The sequence below is a fragment of the Podarcis melisellensis genome (assembly GCF_964234715.1).
Source record: "Podarcis melisellensis genome assembly, chromosome: 5".
Taxonomy (NCBI): Eukaryota; Metazoa; Chordata; class Lepidosauria; order Squamata; family Lacertidae; genus Podarcis; species Podarcis melisellensis.
In genome coordinates, this window is record NC_138537.1 from 64,109,668 (window position 1) to 64,127,838 (window position 18,171).

An 18,171-nucleotide genomic window follows, 5' to 3' on the forward strand; every position below is an offset into this window, starting at 1 on the left:
CCCCTCTCCCTCTTAAAGATGCTATTTACATTTAAAAAAAGGATTGCTGCAACCTGCAAGCAATGCTTTTAGGATTGTGAATAGGGTGGTCCACAGCAGTTTGAGGAAAATGTAACTCCTGCCAGTTCTCTGTATTATTATTTTTTAATTGGCTCACCTGGTGTCCCATGAGGCATCATCATGCACTACTTGCCAACTTCTGGAAGCATTGTCAAATTTCTCTACTATGAGAAATGTGAAACTGGTCTGGAAAAAAAAAGTTTACAGAACAGTGACCCAGAGATTATCACGAGAAGCATGAGATGAGACTTGCCTCTGCAGAGGCGCGTTGGCATAAATGTTTTTTTTCAAACAATGTGTTTTTAAAGTTCCCAGTGCTATTCCTTCCTCACCTTTGTTTCCTCTCGGTATCCCTTATGCCCCCATATTTCTTGCACCTCAAATCTCTGCACATAAACGCAGGGAGATGGGGGGGGGGCTGGAAACCAACAAACCCAGAAAAAACCTGTCCCTGAAGATTCTTACCATATTTGCCGCAGAATTCCTTGGATTTGCACCAACAAAATGAACATCGACAATTTCGCCCTGAGGTGTGAGAGAGAGAATTGTTCTTGAGGAAACGAACGCTATGTTGTGTGTACACACCACACAACACTGCTCCTGCGCAAGGAGGTCAGGTGATTATCGCTACTTCCCTCTGAGCACTAGGGTGGTGTTTGTTCAGCTCTACTATAGTAGCAGCCATTAAACAGACATAAAGGAATGTGCTGTATTGTACAGTGGCTTTGAAAAGAGGGTGGGGTTATTTCTCTGTTGCACAAATGGTGCTGTTTTGGTTCAATAAAGAACTCAGAGGAATGGAGGGTAGTGGCTATATTTTTACCTTTTTTGGGGGGGGGGGGTTAAACATTATTTTCGTAATTTCTTTCGTATGTTTTTCATTTGTATTTTGTTAATTCAGATTTAGTTCTTCTGTATTTCAAAATTCAGATTGCATTTCAGAAGCTAACTTTGCACAGATCTGCGCAGTAGGGCAAAAAAAGTCCACTTCCAACATAAAAGCATGGGGGGGGGGAACACCCCTTCAGTTGCCCAACTTTCATCATGTGTGTGTTGGAGTAGAGTGTGTGTGTGTGTAGAGCTAAATAATTATGGAAAGGGTGTGTGTGGAAAAAGAAGGGGTTATCTCATTTGGAGTTCTTTTGGTTCACGTCTATTTAATCCAATATGAATATTAATGGAACTACTACCATTCTAACTTCTAATTCTATTTCCTAAATGCATATCCTTAATTAGTATATTTGATGTAAGTTAAGAAACTGCATAATTTCCATGTTCAAAATGGGTACAAAGAATAACATTGTAGTATTTTATTTTTTAAAAAATGGTATACATACCACCCTGTACGTTGACCGTGCATCTTGTACGACGTCCCCAAATTTGCTATCAAGTGGTTTTGCATCAAGAACAGGAAGCAAAAAGTTCAGGCTTATGTTGAAAATGACTGGCTCTGGGAGTTTGGGCAAGTCCGGAACAGTATCCTGAAATGAGTTAAATTTGCTTTGAAATGGCAATGGTCTGTTGCGTCTTAATGATGTACAGTGGTACCTCGGGTTACATACGCTTCAGGTTACATACGCTTCAGGTTACAGACTCCGCTAATCCAGAAATAGTACCTTGGGTTAAGAACTTTGTTTCAGGATGAGAACAGAAATCGTGCTCCGGCGGCACAGCAGCAGCAGCAGCAAGAGGCTGCATTAGCTAAAGTGGTGCTTCAGGTTAAGAACAGTTTCAGGTTAAGAACGGACCTCCGGAATGAATTAAGTTCCTAACCCGAGGTACCACTGTACATGCATGGAAAAGGGAAGAGGCAAGAGCTTAGCGCTGCCACCATCTACCTAATGGTAGAGCTGGTCCTAAATACTGAGCGTCCAAGCTGCATTACGAAATAGCCCTTGAAGAACATAAAAGAAAAGACCACACTTCTGTTTCAATTAAATATAGAGCAGGGGTGTCAAACTCAAATTCATTGGGGGCCGCATCAGCAGTTTGGTCACCCTCAAAGGGCCGGTTGTATCTGTAGGACTATGTGTCCACTCTTTATTATCATAAATTATTGTCACTGCATTCAATTATTACTGTTTTTTGTAATAATGTAGACGGTCCAGAAGGATGTTATGGTCGATTGTATCAAAGGCCCCTGAGAGATCCAGCAGAACTAGGAAACAAAGTTGTTACAAAGAATGAGCCCTAATGAGACGATTGCTGCAATCCTATGTGCATTTACTTGAAACTCCTGTCGAAGAAAGTGAGGCTGGCTTCTGAGTAAACATACACGGCATGGGGCTGTAAATAAAATGTGTGTGTGGGAGAGAGAGAGAGCTCTGACAGGAAAGCATCAACATGCCTTGTGCACTCTCATTTTCCTTGGCTAATTCCCCTGCCCCCCCCATCTCGGGGTGCCATTGCATAGTGCAAAAGGCGAAAGAGCGCGAGCACGCTGCCTGCAACTGGATCTCCGGCTTTTTCCTTTCCTTCCCCGAGACGGGAGGGAGAAATCAAGACGGAGCTGCTGGCAGGGCGGAGAGCGAGCCGCCCAATTGTGTGACCGAGTGATGGAAGGGCTGCAAGGAGCCGCAGTCCGATCTCCTCCCAGGAATGTGCCAGCGGGACTGACATGTGCCGGACAGGGAGAACCGCCCCTGGGCGCGGAGTCCAACTTGTGGAGCTGAGATAGAGAGCCGGGCGCCAGATCGCCTTCCTTGCTTGGCTTGCCACGAAATTGCAAGAGGAAGAGGAGGAAGGCGGCGGTGGGGTGCAGGGAGTGGAGGGGGTGCCAGGGAACACAGCCCCCTACCATCACGGCCATCATCATCGCCGCCCCCACTTTACATTTATTTTAAGGGTGTTTGGAGTGCGCGCACGCGCGCGCCTCTCTCTCTCTCCCACTCACCCCCCCACACCAGCCACCCCATATTCCCAAAGAACACAGGCATCATAGGTCCTGGAAAGGCTGGCCAGGCAAAGATGGAGAGGGAGGCGAAATGAAGAGGAAGGGAAGGGAAATGAAGAGGAAGGCGAAATGAAGAGGAAGAGGCTGGTGAAATCCAGCGCGGCGGAGAAGAGGATGCCTCCCGCAGGGCGAGTTTGCACACTGGGATCCAGCATCCCCGGAGAAGATCTAAGGCTGGAATAAAAAAGTTTCTCCGAGGAGAAAGACTCCCCCTCCGCGGCGAGGAGAGCCCTGACCTTCCGCTTGCTCTTTTCGAGCAGTGAGCGGGAGAGAGAAGCAAGCTGCCCGCCTCGCTTCAGCCCCCGACGACGAAGGCGCAAGTTGAGAGACACGGGGACATTTGAAGCAGCAGCCACGTCCTTAAGAGCGAGAGCGACGAGGGGGGGGGGAGGCGAGTAGGGAGCCGCACCATGTAAACTTTATTGTGTAAAAAAAAAAAAAAAGCACAAGCGAGAATAAAAGGTGAAGGCTGGTGGCTGGCGGCGGCTACACGGGCCACATGACGAGGTCTGGCGGGCCGGATTTGGCCCGCGGGCCTTGTGTCTGACACCCGTGATATAGAGAGTCCCATCTGTACAGCTCAACAATTACCTTAGCAATAGCCCTGGCCAGAGCACGGAATGACTGGATGTAAGCAGAAAGGGTGTGTGGTCCAAAAATGGTGGATGCTCCTTCGTATCGTTGAACCTGTGAAGTGACATAGGAAAACACCTGAGTTCTGGGCTGGCATCAAGGGCCTCAGAACTTGCCTGTCCCTGCTGTTGCTGGTGGCTTCTTCTGGAGACGTGCTGAAGTTGCCATGTGACCCCTGTAAGCTAGGCAGAGGCAGGGTGGCATCTTCCTGTTTTGCCTCAGGTGGTGAAGGAGGACCGGCCGCTCTGATCTGGCTTCTGTGCGCAAGGACAAGGAACAATAACCTCCACTCCCTGTGGGAGTGTAATGAGGTGTAGTGGCATTAACAGAAAAACAGGGAGCAATAAACCTCTGGGGTTTATTGTTGTTTCATGCTCCTGCTAAATTACTAGATGACAGGCACCTTGGGAAAGTGCCTTTATATGCACATGGGGCTTCCAATCTATCCACAATTTTTCTGGAGGTAATTTTGAGTCATTCATTTGCTGGTGTGGGTGTTAATGAGTTTGCAGCTGTAATGAAAGATGGTCAGATATGAAAGAAAAAGAAATTTTGTACGAGGGTGGTGCCAGTTTATTTACCTGGTATTCTTCGTAAGTAGTTACATAGTGGGTATAAATATTACACAGTCCCGAAAGTATAATGTTCATTCCTGGTTTCCCTTGACTCTCAAATTCCTAAGAAACAGGTGCACAAATGAGTCAATCGGCATGAAGCAGAAGAACTAATTACTATTCAGAACTAATGACCTTGGGATTGAATCATGCATTAGCTGCATGGGCCTGTAGGGTGCATAGCCAAAGCAGCAGAATTTGACCCTCCGCTCATCAGCTGATAAGTAGGGGGGTGGGTTAAATCCTCCTCAGTTTAGCAAGACTGTGGCAGTGGCATGTGAGCAGGACGGGATGGGACTAGTAGAAAGAAACTATTGCCCAAGCTAGCTTTTTATAATAGTCTATTGATTCAACCAGAAGCGGCTTAGTCATGCTGGCCACATGACCCGGAAGCTGTACGCCGGCTCCCTCGGCCAGTAAAGCGAGATGAGCGCCGCAACCCCAGAGTCAGTCACGACTGGACCTGATGGTCAGGGGTCCCTTTACCTTTACCTTATTGATTCAAAGGGGAAATGAATAAATCAAGAGCGGGAGAACTGTCTTATGGGCAATCCCATATAATTTTAAAGCTGTGAACTTACACTTTTAACAGCTTCACGCACCCTTCTACCAGCCATTGTCCTGAGAAACATGAAAACAGATACATCAGTGTCCATACCCTTCCACTGAGCTGTAAGTAAATCAGGTTTCAAGACTATCAAAGCACCTTGAAGGTTTGTAGGTGATTGGTACAGAACCGATTTTTTATGTTGTGAACCACCCTGAGATCTATGGATGTAACACAGATATTACTACTACTACTACTACTACTACTACTACTACTAAGCATCCCCCCATTTGGTGCCCTCTAGATGTTATGGTCATGCTGACTGGAGTTGATGGGATTTGTACTTCCAAAATCTGTAGGGGATTTAGGAGAAGGGCAGAAACAATTACTGACATCTCTGACATTGTACAAGGGAATAGAAAAGGACTTGTAGATCTAGATCAGAGCTACTCTTTAAGTTAAGCTGAAACTTAGAGAACACGCTCGTGACTAGATTAAGTCCCATTGCTTTAAATACGACTGATACTGCAGCCCTATATTACTGCAGGTAATTGGGCACAGAATTGCAACCTTAATCATGACTTATCTTTTGCTCAGTTGTGTCCACTGTGTATTAAATATAACATAGTTACTATGCTAATGTGTACAAAGTCAAACGGGAATGGATCTTTTCCAGTGCTATTTTTTCTGGGAGTATTCAAGAGTAAACGGCCTCGGTCCAGTATTCCTGAAGGAGTGTCTCCACTCCCATCATTCTACCCGGACACTGAAATCCAACGCCGAGGGCCTTCTGGCGGTGCCCTCGTTCCAAGAAGCCAAGTTACAGGAAACCAGGCAGAGGGCCTTCTCGGTAGTGGCACCCGCCCTGTGGAACACCCTCCCACCAGATGTCAAAGAGAACAACAACTACCAGACTTTTAGAAGACATCTGAAGACAGCCCTGTTTAGGGAAGCTTTTAATGTTTAATAGACTATTGTATTTTAATATTCTGTTGGAAGCCGCCCAGAGTGGCTGGGGAAACCCAGCCAGATGGGCGGGGTATAAATAATAAATTATTATTATTAGTACCAGCCCCACCTTTCCCCCACCTTTTTTTTTTTTTTTTTGCAAATGTTGAAAGTGTGGCACTTAATGGACAACTTCATGGTGAATACTGGCACCTTTTTATTATTAAAAAAAAGCATTGGACCTTCTCCTTTTAAGTTTGCAGTACTTTAATACAGAACTAATATGCCACTCATATTGTCTGTTTGACCTTTCCACTTTCCCAGCTGTTTTTCATTCCATTTCCAAATGCACAGCTGCAGGTCTTTCAGAACTATCTCTTTCCCTTCAACTATTTATCCTGCTTTTGAATGCACTGTGAAGGTCCTTAACACACATTAATGAATGCACTTTACTATCAATGTAGAATGTGAATACATACGTAAACTCTCCTGGAAGAGCCACTATTGCCACAGATCCAATGGTTGCTATTTGAACATCAATCACATGTGGGTGCCATGGGTAAGGTTTTGAAAGCTTAAGAAATTCAGGAAGTAAATGAGAATCTCATGTTAGCTTTTATTCTGAAAGATGCCATTCTGGCTGAATCTAGACACATCAAGAAGCGTTTCAGTTAAAAGCATTCTAAATTTAAACAGGGAAAACGTGTAGAGAAAAACGGGGCTCCACAGCGCTATCTGGTGGCACAATGTTATATCGCATATATAATGCATATCAATCGCTTTTTCTTTACCAATCTAGCTGAGTCCTCTGAAACAGCCCTTCCTCATCCTCACCAAAATTGTGGGGACTAGTGACTGATCGGAGAAAAGTGAATGGAGGTATGAGGAGATGCGCCTCTATCTATACTCCACCTGCTTTATTTGTAAATAAACTCAAATATTGCACAATGGCAATCAGCCTCTTCCAGGAAAACCAGCCTGGGAAAGTGCCTTTTTGCTCAGAGAAGACTGGTGTGCACAGCATTATGTTGACTATCTAGGTCCACATCAATTAGATTACTCAAGTCTGAGCTGAAATGGATTCACTCCTGGCAGCAAATTCTCATGTTTCATACCTCTCCTGTAGGAAGCAGGATGGGCTTCGGACTGTGGCATTCTTTCGTTTCATTGGATGGCTCAACAAGTAATGCATCACGAAGTGCATCCCACAATGAATTGCCTTCTGTTGTGCCTGTCAACAAATATGTAAGATAGTTTAAGAGGTGTTTATTAGATTTTTGAAGGCAAAAAGCTGGAGCTAAAGAGAGAGGATGTTGCTTTGAACATTATATTCTGCATGAGCCATACTATTTCCATTGCTTTTAAGAGCATTAGAGTGTTTTCTCTTGATTGGCTTTTGCCTGACATTTCCACCTTCCTTTCCACTGGTTCCAACCGAGCATCTCAAGAAGTAGGTAGTTAGGGCTTCCCATGGGCATCTGGGTGGTCACTGTGAGAACAGTCTTGGACTAGATGGGCCAGAGGGTTCTTGTCATGTTCTCATGTGGTTACTCATGGAAGCTCATGCTATTCTGTTATAAAAAGCTCATTAAAAGTCTCATGCTGCTGAACACATTTTTCTTCAGCAGGTAACCTGTTAATATTTTACTTATTTTTGAAATAATATATATGTTGAGAATGAATGCCTAGCTTTAGTTCTAATATAAAAACCTATTATGTGCATTTAAAAAATACACGCACAGTATTTTCAAAAGAAGCCTGATGGATATGTAGTTTCGATTCCATTACCTTGAAAAAAACAAATAGCTTAGGCTCCTCCAAAAACATTATCACTAATTCATATTGCTGTCAAGTATGACTTAAGGTAAAGGTAAAGGGACCCCTGACCATTAGGTCCAGTCGTGGCCGACTCTGGGGTTGTGACGCTCATCTCGCTTTATTGGCCGAGGGAGGGGGCGTACAGCTTCTGGGTCATGTGGCCAGCAGGACTAAGCTGCTTCTGGCGAACCAGAGCAGCACACGGAAATGCCGTTTACCTTCCCGCTGGAGGTACTTGCACTTTGACATGCTTTCGAACTGCTAGGTTGGTAGGAGCAGGGACCGAGCAACAGGAGCTCACCCTATCACGGGGATTTGAACCGCCAACCTTCTGATCGGCAAGTCCTAGGCTCTGTGGCTTAACCCACAGCGCCACTCATGTCCCCAAGCTATAAAAAGCTGCTAATTACAGCTACCCATCATTTAAAGAGTTTGAGATAATTAATAAACCATTTATGTAGAATTGAGAGATCAAAGAAAGATTCCTTACCACATTTTAATGGCCGCTGCCCTACTTTTAATAGTGCTCATGATTTTCACTGCAGAAGGCCTTGCGGTTTCATTTCTTACCCTTTGAGCTAAGCTGACTAACAAACATTGCATGCAGCAGTGGGAACTGCTGTCCACAACATGGCTTATCTCACAGTAGTCTACGTAAGGGTACGAGGATGCAAATCATGTGCGAGGATTGGCTGTACACTCTCATGAGCCTATCTTTTAAGAAGGTAACAGCCTTTACATACAATAAACATACAGGGAATGAACTCCCACAAAATCTCTTATTGTTCACAACAGAGGGAGTTAAAGCTAAGGAAGGCCAATTCAACTTTTTGATATTGATTAATCATTTGGGTAGGGACACGGGTGGTGCTGTGGTCTAAACCACTGAGCCTCTTGGGCTTGCCGATCAGAAGGTCACGGTTCGAATCCCCACGATGGGCTCCTGTTGCTTGGTCCCAGCTCCTGCCAACCTAGAAGTTTCAAAAGCACGCCAAAAAGTGCAAGTAGATAAATAGGTTCAGCTCTGGCGGAAATGGTGTTTCCGTGCGCTGCTCTGGTTTTGCCATAAACAGCTTAGTCATGCTGGCCACATGACCCGGAAAAACTGTCTGAGGACAAACTCCGGCTCCCTCGGCCTGTAAAGCGAGATGAGCACCACAACCCCAGAGTCATCTGTGACTGGACTTAACTGTCAGGGGTCCATTACCTTTTTAATCATTTAGGTAAAATCAGACTAAGGGTGTTTAAGGCCTAGCTGGTGTGCACAAGAGAGGGACACCTGAAGTTAGGAGCCATCTTGGGGTAGGCCACCTGAGGGGTGAATTTTAGGCCAGTGGTGAAATCAGATCAGATTAGAAGATACCCGACCCTTCCAAATCAACACTAGCTGATTTCAAGGTCCATACTTATCACAAAATGTTATACAATCAATAACAATAAGTAGCAAACATATACAGACAACTTACAACTTGCGTGGGTATTAGTTTCCAGGGACTGTGCACAAAGGGAAAAATAGTGCGTAGCCTGAACTTACCATGTACCATCCCTCTCTCCGGAACCCAACATGCCAGGCACGCAAAGCTGTAATCCCGCATGTTAAAAGTGTGCAAGTTGCAGGTCAACTGTAAGGTTTATCTCCACTTGCCTTGAGTGAAATTCAGGATGCCTGGTCCATCTACAGTACCAGCAGCAAAGCTGTACCCCACAGCAGGTTTACATGTTTTTCCCTTGAGAAAAGCATAATGAAAAAGTTAAGATGAGCTTTGTAAGTGCCTCTGTATTGTTGTTTATTTGCCGATTTTCTCTCTAGCAACAGACTTCCAAGGTGGCTGCTGATACTTTACCGAGTGAGTAGCATTGAGCTGCACAGTGAAGTTAGCCATGTCCACCCACTCATGACTCGATCTGATGGGGCCACTTATCTCTTCAGATGCCTTCATAGACAGTTCCTGAAATACAAATGGCAGTCATGGGAAAACCCACCCTAATCTGCATGCTTATATTTCCAGAGGCTCTGTCCCACCAACTTCCCCTACACATAGGAAGGCTGGAGGTCCTATTGCATAGCCTCCCCCTCCGTGCTTTGCTATTTGCTCCTGAGATGGAGTGAGTCTCAGCCATGTCAACAGAGTTGGTTCCTGAGGGGGTGAGAAGTGGAGGCAGTGGTGCCCTTCCGGAGGCAGTGACAGGGCACTTGGGATGGGGCAAGGTTGGGTGAGCTCTGGGGTGGCAGCAATGGATACACTTTTGGGAACACTGCACCTGCCCCAGACATTTGCTGATTTCACTGCAACCCCAGCACTGTCCTGACAAGTGCAGTGCTATTGTGTACAGAAGGATGCCATCATCTCTGCCCCACTCCCAAGAATCATCTCTGCACACCATATTAGCCTTGGGTGAATTGTCATTACTGGCGGTCCTTTTTCTGTTCTATTGTTCTCTCTCATGCAGCCGATTTAATTTTCTCTGCTAGTTAGGAGGGGGTAACACTGGAAGAGAAGAAAGCCAGAACAACGATCAACTACTCTATGGAATGAAACTGCTTCTGCTGAGGACAAGAATGAACTATATCCTTCCTGGGTATCTGAACTGAGTCTTAATAGGTCATGAATATTTGCCTTTTAAAAACAAAACAAAACACCACCACCCCCTACTAGAATGGTAGGAACTGTTTATGGCACAGCTAGTTTTGTGCACAATAGTGATATTTATTCCCACTCTATTGAATAGGAGTCAGGCTGTTATTACCAACAATATTTCAGAGGAAGAAATTCACAGCAAACTATTCAGTCATCACTATTCAGTGGCACTTCCTGGGTTTGAACTAGTTACATACCATCAGCCTTACCTGTCAGATAAGGTGCCTATCAATATGAAGTGAGATAAGAATGTATGTCCTTGGAATGGACTGCAAAAAGAACCCTGAAGCGAGATGAGCGCCGCACCCCATAGCTGCCTTTGACTGGACCTAACCGTCCAGGGTCCTTTACCTTTACCTACCTATTTCCAGCTGGAAGAAATGGTCAAAGGCATTTTCAAAGACTTACAGATGAAAACTTAATTGTCAGAAGAATGCTTGTTTTTAAAACACAAAGGCATCCTAGAATTTCAACCCATCGAAGCTTACCTTCGCTTTCAAGTAGATGTTTCTGCCAATTATTTTGGTGCTCTCAAACATATCCTTGCCAGGACCTGAAGCTATGCACTTTGTGGCCTAACATTGGAAAGAACAAATAAAAGGGGAAAGGCACAAACTGTTAGTATATAGTTTTATACTATAGCATACAGAGGCAAAAACTGTTGTAGCAGTTTTATCAAAGAGGGTAGCTCTTATATGTATTTCTATCATAATTCCATGAACCTGCACTGTCAGGAAACTTATTTACATTACTCTGCTATTATGAGACTCCCACATAGCTAGGAAAATATATGAATTGGGCCTTAGGGCTGGTTGAGATGCTTGCTAGATACAGAACAGGCACCTGTGCATCTAGTTTTCCTTGTTTAAATTCAGGCATTGAATTGGAGGGATCCTTATCAGGAAGTGGGGAGGCTTATCTCTTTTCTCCCCAATGTGATCAGAAGGAACTGTCTCCCCACTTATCTCTTATCCCAATAGTACACCCCTCCCTGTGATCTTTGCTCCTGCAACTCAGTTCCTATGCTCTACTCTAGGTGCACACAACTGAGACAAACACAGCAGTTGCTTCTCTAGTAACTCTCTGCCTCTCCTCACCTTCCTCTTGTTGATAGAACCATTGATTTGGCACAAGTTAAAACCAATATAAACTCAATTAAAATCATGTGATCAGCAGCGCTCCGGAGCCAGCTTTCTGACCTGACACCATCTTAACCGGAGTCCCTTCCTCTTGTTGATTTTCTCTCAGTTGATTTTCGGATTGTAAGCACCCTGAGGCAGGAACGTGGCCTCTGGTGCTCTGTAAAGCACCGCACATATTTATTTATGCTAAATAAATAAATATTTCCCTTTCACTCATCTTGTAGGGAAGATAGAAAGATGTCCTGAATAGAATTCTAACACTGCCACAGGCCACTCTGGGGGCACCAGGGAGGATGCTGTTTCTCCACTACTGTGGAATGGATTTCATTTGTCGTCTTTGCAACCCCCCACCCCCATCCCAAAATGAGATCAAACCCACTATTTGATCTCATATGTCCCTTTCCTTGTTTGCCAGTCTGGCATCTCATTGTGAGTTACAAGGAAAGGAACATGCAAATAACAGAAGGATTGGCACTGAATTGGGGAAATAGCATTTGCATCAGCCACACACCACGCCTTTAAACTGAACTGTGACAAAAACCTCAACAGCAGCTACAGAAGACTGGGTTATTGTGGATCATTGTCCTGGTTTGAGAGATGCTCAGGATGACTTCCCAAGTTCATGAAATTGGTTGCTATAAACGTTGGCTGCATTTCACCTAGGTTCTGGCCAAATTCACAGGCTGAGCTCAAGCCATTTGGTTGTGCCATCAGGATTGCTACTGGCCTAATTCATTATGCCAGCTAGAATGGTGCTGGACGAAGCACCATTTGCAAAAGCGCAGTACAAACAATTCTAAACTCTTTCCGTGGTTAAAGATGTAATTAGCCAGCGGCATTTAACTTGGGCAGCAGTAGTGTAATTTTGTATTTAATAAGTATCTGAAACTCCTCTTGAGATAATTTATGTACAAAGTACTCTGAAACAGAAAGACCGAGACATTTATAGATGGCTGAGTATGTATGAGTTTTGGTTTTGCTAAACCTGCTTATTGAGATTGGTTTTACAGGGTGTGAAGAAAGCACTGGGAACCCTATAATTGAAACTGGAGAAGAGACAAAACCAATCTAGACGTAGATTGATTTTAGCAGTCGGTTTTAAGGAGTATTTTATCCTGTGAGCCACTCAAAGGTTTTTGTTGATTAGGCAATATTTAAACCTTGGTAAATAAATCAAGATAAAATGATACCTACCCCACCTTCTGGGCAGTAATTGTTGAAGTTCTCACACGACTCTCCTGTGTTAATGCAATGTGGACCTTTTGTGTTCGGAGACACATCTCCCAGGTTAGATGATGCGAAACCTGCTACATACGGCCCCTGCAAGGGGAGGAATGGTCTCATTGGTGATGCCATCAAAAATATTGCTGCAAAACGTCTGCCACACATTCATTTTTGTGCCTCACGGAAAATGTTTGTAGATGCAAGAATGTGAAAACAGTTAATGCTCACTAGATAGCATGCATCACCTAGATTCTCCCATCCATCTCAGTTAAGTCATATATGGCATGATCTAATGGAAGTAAATGGTCCTTTATCACAGTGGAGCCCAACATTTCTGCTATCTTTGTTGTTTCCCTTCATTTCATGTCCCTCAACTTTGTGTGATGTAATGTTTATACACTGAGCACCTGTATAGGTAGACATTTCCCTTACAAGGTGAGAAACTATGTGGCAGGAGGGGGAGTCGGACTTCTTATGCTGTTGTGTGAAAGTGGTGTGACTGTCCTTTTTTGCTGTGCTGAGGAGCTGCTATGGAGCTCCACCTGCCTTTCCCATTAGACCCCCTTTTTAGCAGATTGTGCTCTTTTTTTATGAGCACCCTAATCTCCAAGCACTGAGAAGTTACAGGGTTTGCAGTGTGTACTTCAGGTTTGCTTTCCTTCAAAGGAAGGCCACTAGAGACTGTAGTATCTTTGCAATATATAACATAACACAACAACAGCCTGCTGGATCAAGCCAATCGGGGCAGATCTACTGGGAAACTAATGAAGCTTAAGCTTCAGGGCCTCTAATCCTTGAGGGACTCCAGAAGCGACTTTAGTCCACACTGCTTAAAAATTGTGGGTCTAGTAGACCCAATTTGAGTCACACGACTCCATTTGGTTACTTTTTTGTTGTATATATTTCAACAATCACAAAGTTTGAGAGTTGGTAATACAGATGTTGTAAAGGTGTGGTGATCTGTTGCGGAACAACCCCGCTGAAGAAGATAACAATGGTTACCCAGACCTTGTTGCTGGTTGCCAATTATTGCCAATTATACAATTATTGAAAGCCACTGTAAAACACTGAGGTAAAAATTAAGGGCATCATCCAATTAAGTGCTGGTACATCGTATTGGTTTCAGCTAGAGAGTGAATAATTTCCTGTCTTCCATATAGAGAAGCGGTCTCTAAAACTGGCTGGATTGTGACTAATATTTTACAAGAATTTGGGCATAATTTCTGAACTAGAATTCTGTGCTGGATTGAGCAGGTGGAATTAGAAAGTGGAGATTACAGCTGGAAAAAGGTGATATCCACTACTGTTTTTTAAAAGTTCCTTTTTAACTTCTCCATGCTAAGATTAAAAATTATACTAAAAATAAATTTTACACTATAGAACTAAAAAAATACTAAAAAAACAAAAGTAGTATGAACACCGACAATTGGGAAACACTGGTCTGTGAGAGCTCCAGTTGGAGAACAGCCTTTATCAAAGGTGTCATGGACTTTAAGATGATCGAACTCAGGACGAAAGGGAGAAACGTGCTAAGAGGAAGTCACGTTTGGCAAACCCTCACCATGATCAGCTCCCACCCGGAAACCTATGTCCTCACTGTAGAAGGACGTGTGGATCCAAAATTGGCCTCCACAGTCACTTACGGACTCACTGTTAAGATCGTGATCATGGGAGACAATCTTACTCAGCTATAAGTGATTGCCAAAGAAGAAAGAAGATATCACTGGCTGATAAACCAGTGATGCTGACTGATCACAGTAGCCTGAACATTGGAAAGTCTTGATAAGGTATTGCATTAGTAAAATCCTAATTTATGTCGGGAGCACAGTAAACGGTTCCTACCTTTCCTTGAAGATATCCTACGTTTTTCTCTTCTTCAAGGAGATGAGCTGCATAACCAACGTTGTCACTACATGTAAGACGGTTGGTGTTGTTCATACTGACAGGGTGAATTGGAAACCACCTAAGAAAAATTAATAAGAATTTTAAAAATTTGAAAAATATTCGGTGGGGGGGCGCTAGGGGTGCCTTGGAAGATGGCCGACAATACCATCTCTCCAGCTCACACGAGGTAATTAAGGGGCTGAGATGGGAGTAAATAAGCCTCCCAAATTCTTCCCGGTGGAAGGGAAGATGCAGCCTCATCCGTGGTTGCCCATAAATCACCCCCGAGTGCGAAAGAAGGAGGGGATGAGGGCACTGGACGGAAAGCCCTCGAGTGGGTTCAGATCTCCCGGACACTGTCTCTGAGAGTGACTCTAGTTGCATTTCTTAAGATGAAAAGTTGGAAATAAGAATTATTGCACATGCTTCGAGCGAAGAAAAGGGCATGTTAGCCGCTAATTAAGCCTGCCACTGAGAAGTTAAGAGTGATGGAATGGACTAGAAAGAAGATAACATTAAAGAATAACATCCATGCCAGTATGTTGAAATGGAACGGAAAGGGGGGGGACTTTTTCTTTTTTTATTATGATATTACCTAACAACCCCCCCCCCCGAAGAACCGTCATACGACCTATAGCAAGTGAGATTGGAAAATAAACTGTGTGAAAATAAAAATATCAACTAAAGCCTTTGTTTTTTGAAATATCTGGAAAGAAAATAAAAGGCTCTCTTGTGACGCAGTTTTTAATCGGGATCCGCTATTATGAGACAGGCTATGTTGCGAGATTAATAGTCAAAGGGGGAGGCGAGCCATTACTCTGTTATCATGTTTGTATTCTAAGTTTGACTTGGCAAATCTTCTCTGGAAAGACTAATTTATGGTGCAACCTGTCTGGGAAAATTAATGAGCAAAGGTCTAGATTGTATTTCATCAGAACTGAGAAAAATGGCGTTTGCCGCCAGAGGAGACTTTTGGATCAGCGTGTGAAGATTTATTGCAAACAAAAGGCTTACCAGCTTTTTTAAAAAGGAGAGCCTTACAAAGTTCACACAGAAGTATAATATTGCTTACTTTAACTCGCCTGTGGAATTAACTCAGAGGCTATTAAGAAGAAAAAGGATAACAAGAAGAAGATTGAAAGATCGGACGGGTGAATACTAAAAGCAGCAGAAATATGAGATGATTGGACCCTTACTGAACTCGAAGCATGGGAACCCCCAACAAATAAATTATAATTTGGCAAAATATTTGGACTTTATGATATGTATTGGTATAATTAGGAATAATTAATGTGATATGATTGGTTTGTTAAATGGAACTTAATAAAAATAATTTTTTTAAAAAATTTAAAAATATTCACTAATGCAGCCTTTTTAGATAATTTGTGTAAATCACATAAAAAGATTATATATATATAATCTATATTATATATATTACACGAAGCAGGAAGCATTCAAAAGTCACCTCATTCTGCCACATGTATAGACCAAGGGCTACTTCACATTTTTATTAATTCATCTTAGAGTTGGAAAGGACCCCAAGGGTCACCTAGTCCAACCCCCTGCAATGCAGGAATCTCAGTTAAAGCATCCATGACAGTTGGCCACCCAACTTCTGTTTAAAAACTTCCAAGGAAGGAGAGTCCACCACCTCTCATGGGAGTCTTTTCCACTGCTTAACCGCTCTTGCTGTCAGGATATTTTCCCGAATGTTTAGTTCAAGAGACTCAAAATCTGTATTTCCTTTTTAACCCAGTCTCTCTTAACATCCCTTTTCCATCTAAGCCTACAGCTTGATTTTTCTCTTTATCTATTTGCAATGGTCGCCCTTGTGCTCGCAGAACCTATTTGATCAGGTGGGTGCTTCTATCAAAAGATGATTTTTGCCAATTCTCCATGTACCCTGCAATGCCCGTCCACGCCCAGCACCTTTCTGTTCTGGTGCTGCTCTGGAGCTCTGTTTCTCAGGAAAAACTAAGGGGCTGTTGGCATCCATCTCGAGAGACAATGGAGCGCGCCTCCAGGGGTGAAGTCAAACCACTGGAGAATCACAGTGCCTGCTGTGGCTGCAGAGACTGGCAACTCATAACTAATTGCTTCCTCTCTTTATTAATAGAGACATCCACTGGATCAAAAGCCCTCCTGTGAGTCTGAGGGTCACCAGCTGGATTCCACTCAGTATCACAGGTCTCTTTAAACTCCCCTCTCTGCTAACTTTCTTTAAATTTCCATTGTCCGGTCTCTCTTTTCTCTCTGTCCCACCACACCCACCTGCCAGATCATCCTAATCTTTTAAAAAATTAAAGTGACTGGGGGAAAAAATCATTCTGATATAATATTTACCTCCCCTTGATTTTTTTAAACAGAACATTCATAATTCTTACATAAACAGTCCGATGTCTTCGCCGCTGTCAGCAACCATCTTCAGCACCACCATTTCTTTGTCTGTATTTGATGAATACCTGGATAACGTGAGGAAAAGAGATACAGTCATACCTCATGTTACGTCTGCTTCATGTTACGTTCTTTCAGGATACGTCCCGCAGTGACCCGGAAATGGTTACTTCCTGGTTTCGCCACTCGCGCATGCACAGAAGGGCAAAATGACATCACGTGCATGCGTAGAAGCGGCAAATCGCAACCTGCACGTGCACAGACACGCCGCTGCGGGTTGCGTTCTTTTCATGTTGTGAATGGGCCTCCGGAACAGCTCCCATTTGCAACCAGAGGTATACCACTGTACTCTTCACAAGCAGACTTGGAAACAGATGCAAGGCACAACTGGGGAAATGAAATTCTCCTGCACTCACTCACTCTCTCTCTCTGAATTAAGGGGAAATCTGCAAGAGCTAATGGTGCTGTAATGTAATTTTAGACTCCGGCCTGAATAGTCTTACGGAGGCTCCATCTTTAAGGGGAAAATGATTAACCAGTCTCACTTTAAAGGGGTCCTTCTGCTGAGTGAGGCTGTGGACCTCTGCCCCAAAGTTCTGCCCTGACGGCACCACTGTCCAGAGCACTAATTTGCTGTAGTGCACAGGGCTGGCACCAGAAATATGCATCATCCATGCTAGAGCCCATGTTCCAGTAACATGCCAACTACCACCCCCTGGAGCCTGCTGTCCCTGACATTTCTCCTTCCTGCTGTTGTTGCCTGTTCACCTGCCGTCTCTAAGGGAGCTGTCAGTCGAAGGCTGCATGCCTTTCCCTCAGGGAGCTCGTCCACAGTGGGCACAGAGGCAGAGGCATGTGAATGAACAGTGGCAACAGCGCCAGGAAGAGATGAATGTATTGAGCAAACTGAGAGCATCTTACACATTGGCAGCCCACCACCAAACCTGGAACTGGCACTACTTGTGTGGTTCCCATTCCTTTGTATAAAGTAAGTGCTGGAGAACTTCCTGCTGGAAGATCCACCAGAGAAATCCTGGGCAAGATTACATGCTTTGACTGTATATAGTACTCTTCTGGTTTGCCCTCTGCCTTTTGCTGTTAACAGATTGTGTGGAAGGAACTGATTTGTTAAGTAGCCTCTTAATTTTGATATTCTGTATGCACCCCTCTCTACCTGAAACACAATTTTATGTGTTTGACGGCGGGAAGGCCTCAAGTAACTGGCATCCCTCCTTCCTTGCCAGGAAGAACACTCTGCTCCAAGCGCTGGTGGTTTTGGGATGGCGGAATTTAAAGGATGGACGTTTTGGACAAG

The 18,171-nt window shown here is 44.0% G+C and overlaps 1 protein-coding gene and 1 long non-coding RNA gene across 2 annotated transcripts in view; both read right to left on the minus strand.

Annotated features, from left to right (window-relative positions):
• Window positions 1–18,171, minus strand: part of LOC309370888 — a 238,162-nt gene that overhangs the window by 54,386 nt on the left and 165,605 nt on the right. The gene's annotated exons all lie outside the window — the stretch shown is intronic.
• The window catches only part of ASAH2 (N-acylsphingosine amidohydrolase 2), a 39,601-nt gene that overhangs the window by 2,414 nt on the left and 19,016 nt on the right, over window positions 1–18,171 (minus strand). Inside the window, exons 8-21 of the mRNA XM_081912968.1 lie at window positions 16,847–16,924; window positions 14,421–14,541; window positions 12,549–12,674; window positions 10,701–10,787; window positions 9,418–9,522; window positions 9,219–9,300; window positions 6,871–6,986; window positions 6,235–6,329; window positions 4,842–4,881; window positions 4,228–4,323; window positions 3,605–3,700; window positions 1,398–1,541; window positions 526–585; window positions 158–246 (exon numbers count right to left, since the gene is read on the minus strand). Of these exons, the coding sequence (XP_081769094.1) occupies window positions 158–246; window positions 526–585; window positions 1,398–1,541; window positions 3,605–3,700; window positions 4,228–4,323; window positions 4,842–4,881; window positions 6,235–6,329; window positions 6,871–6,986; window positions 9,219–9,300; window positions 9,418–9,522; window positions 10,701–10,787; window positions 12,549–12,674; window positions 14,421–14,541; window positions 16,847–16,924 (1,335 nt within the window). The remainder of the gene's footprint in view (window positions 1–157; window positions 247–525; window positions 586–1,397; window positions 1,542–3,604; window positions 3,701–4,227; window positions 4,324–4,841; window positions 4,882–6,234; window positions 6,330–6,870; window positions 6,987–9,218; window positions 9,301–9,417; window positions 9,523–10,700; window positions 10,788–12,548; window positions 12,675–14,420; window positions 14,542–16,846; window positions 16,925–18,171) is intronic.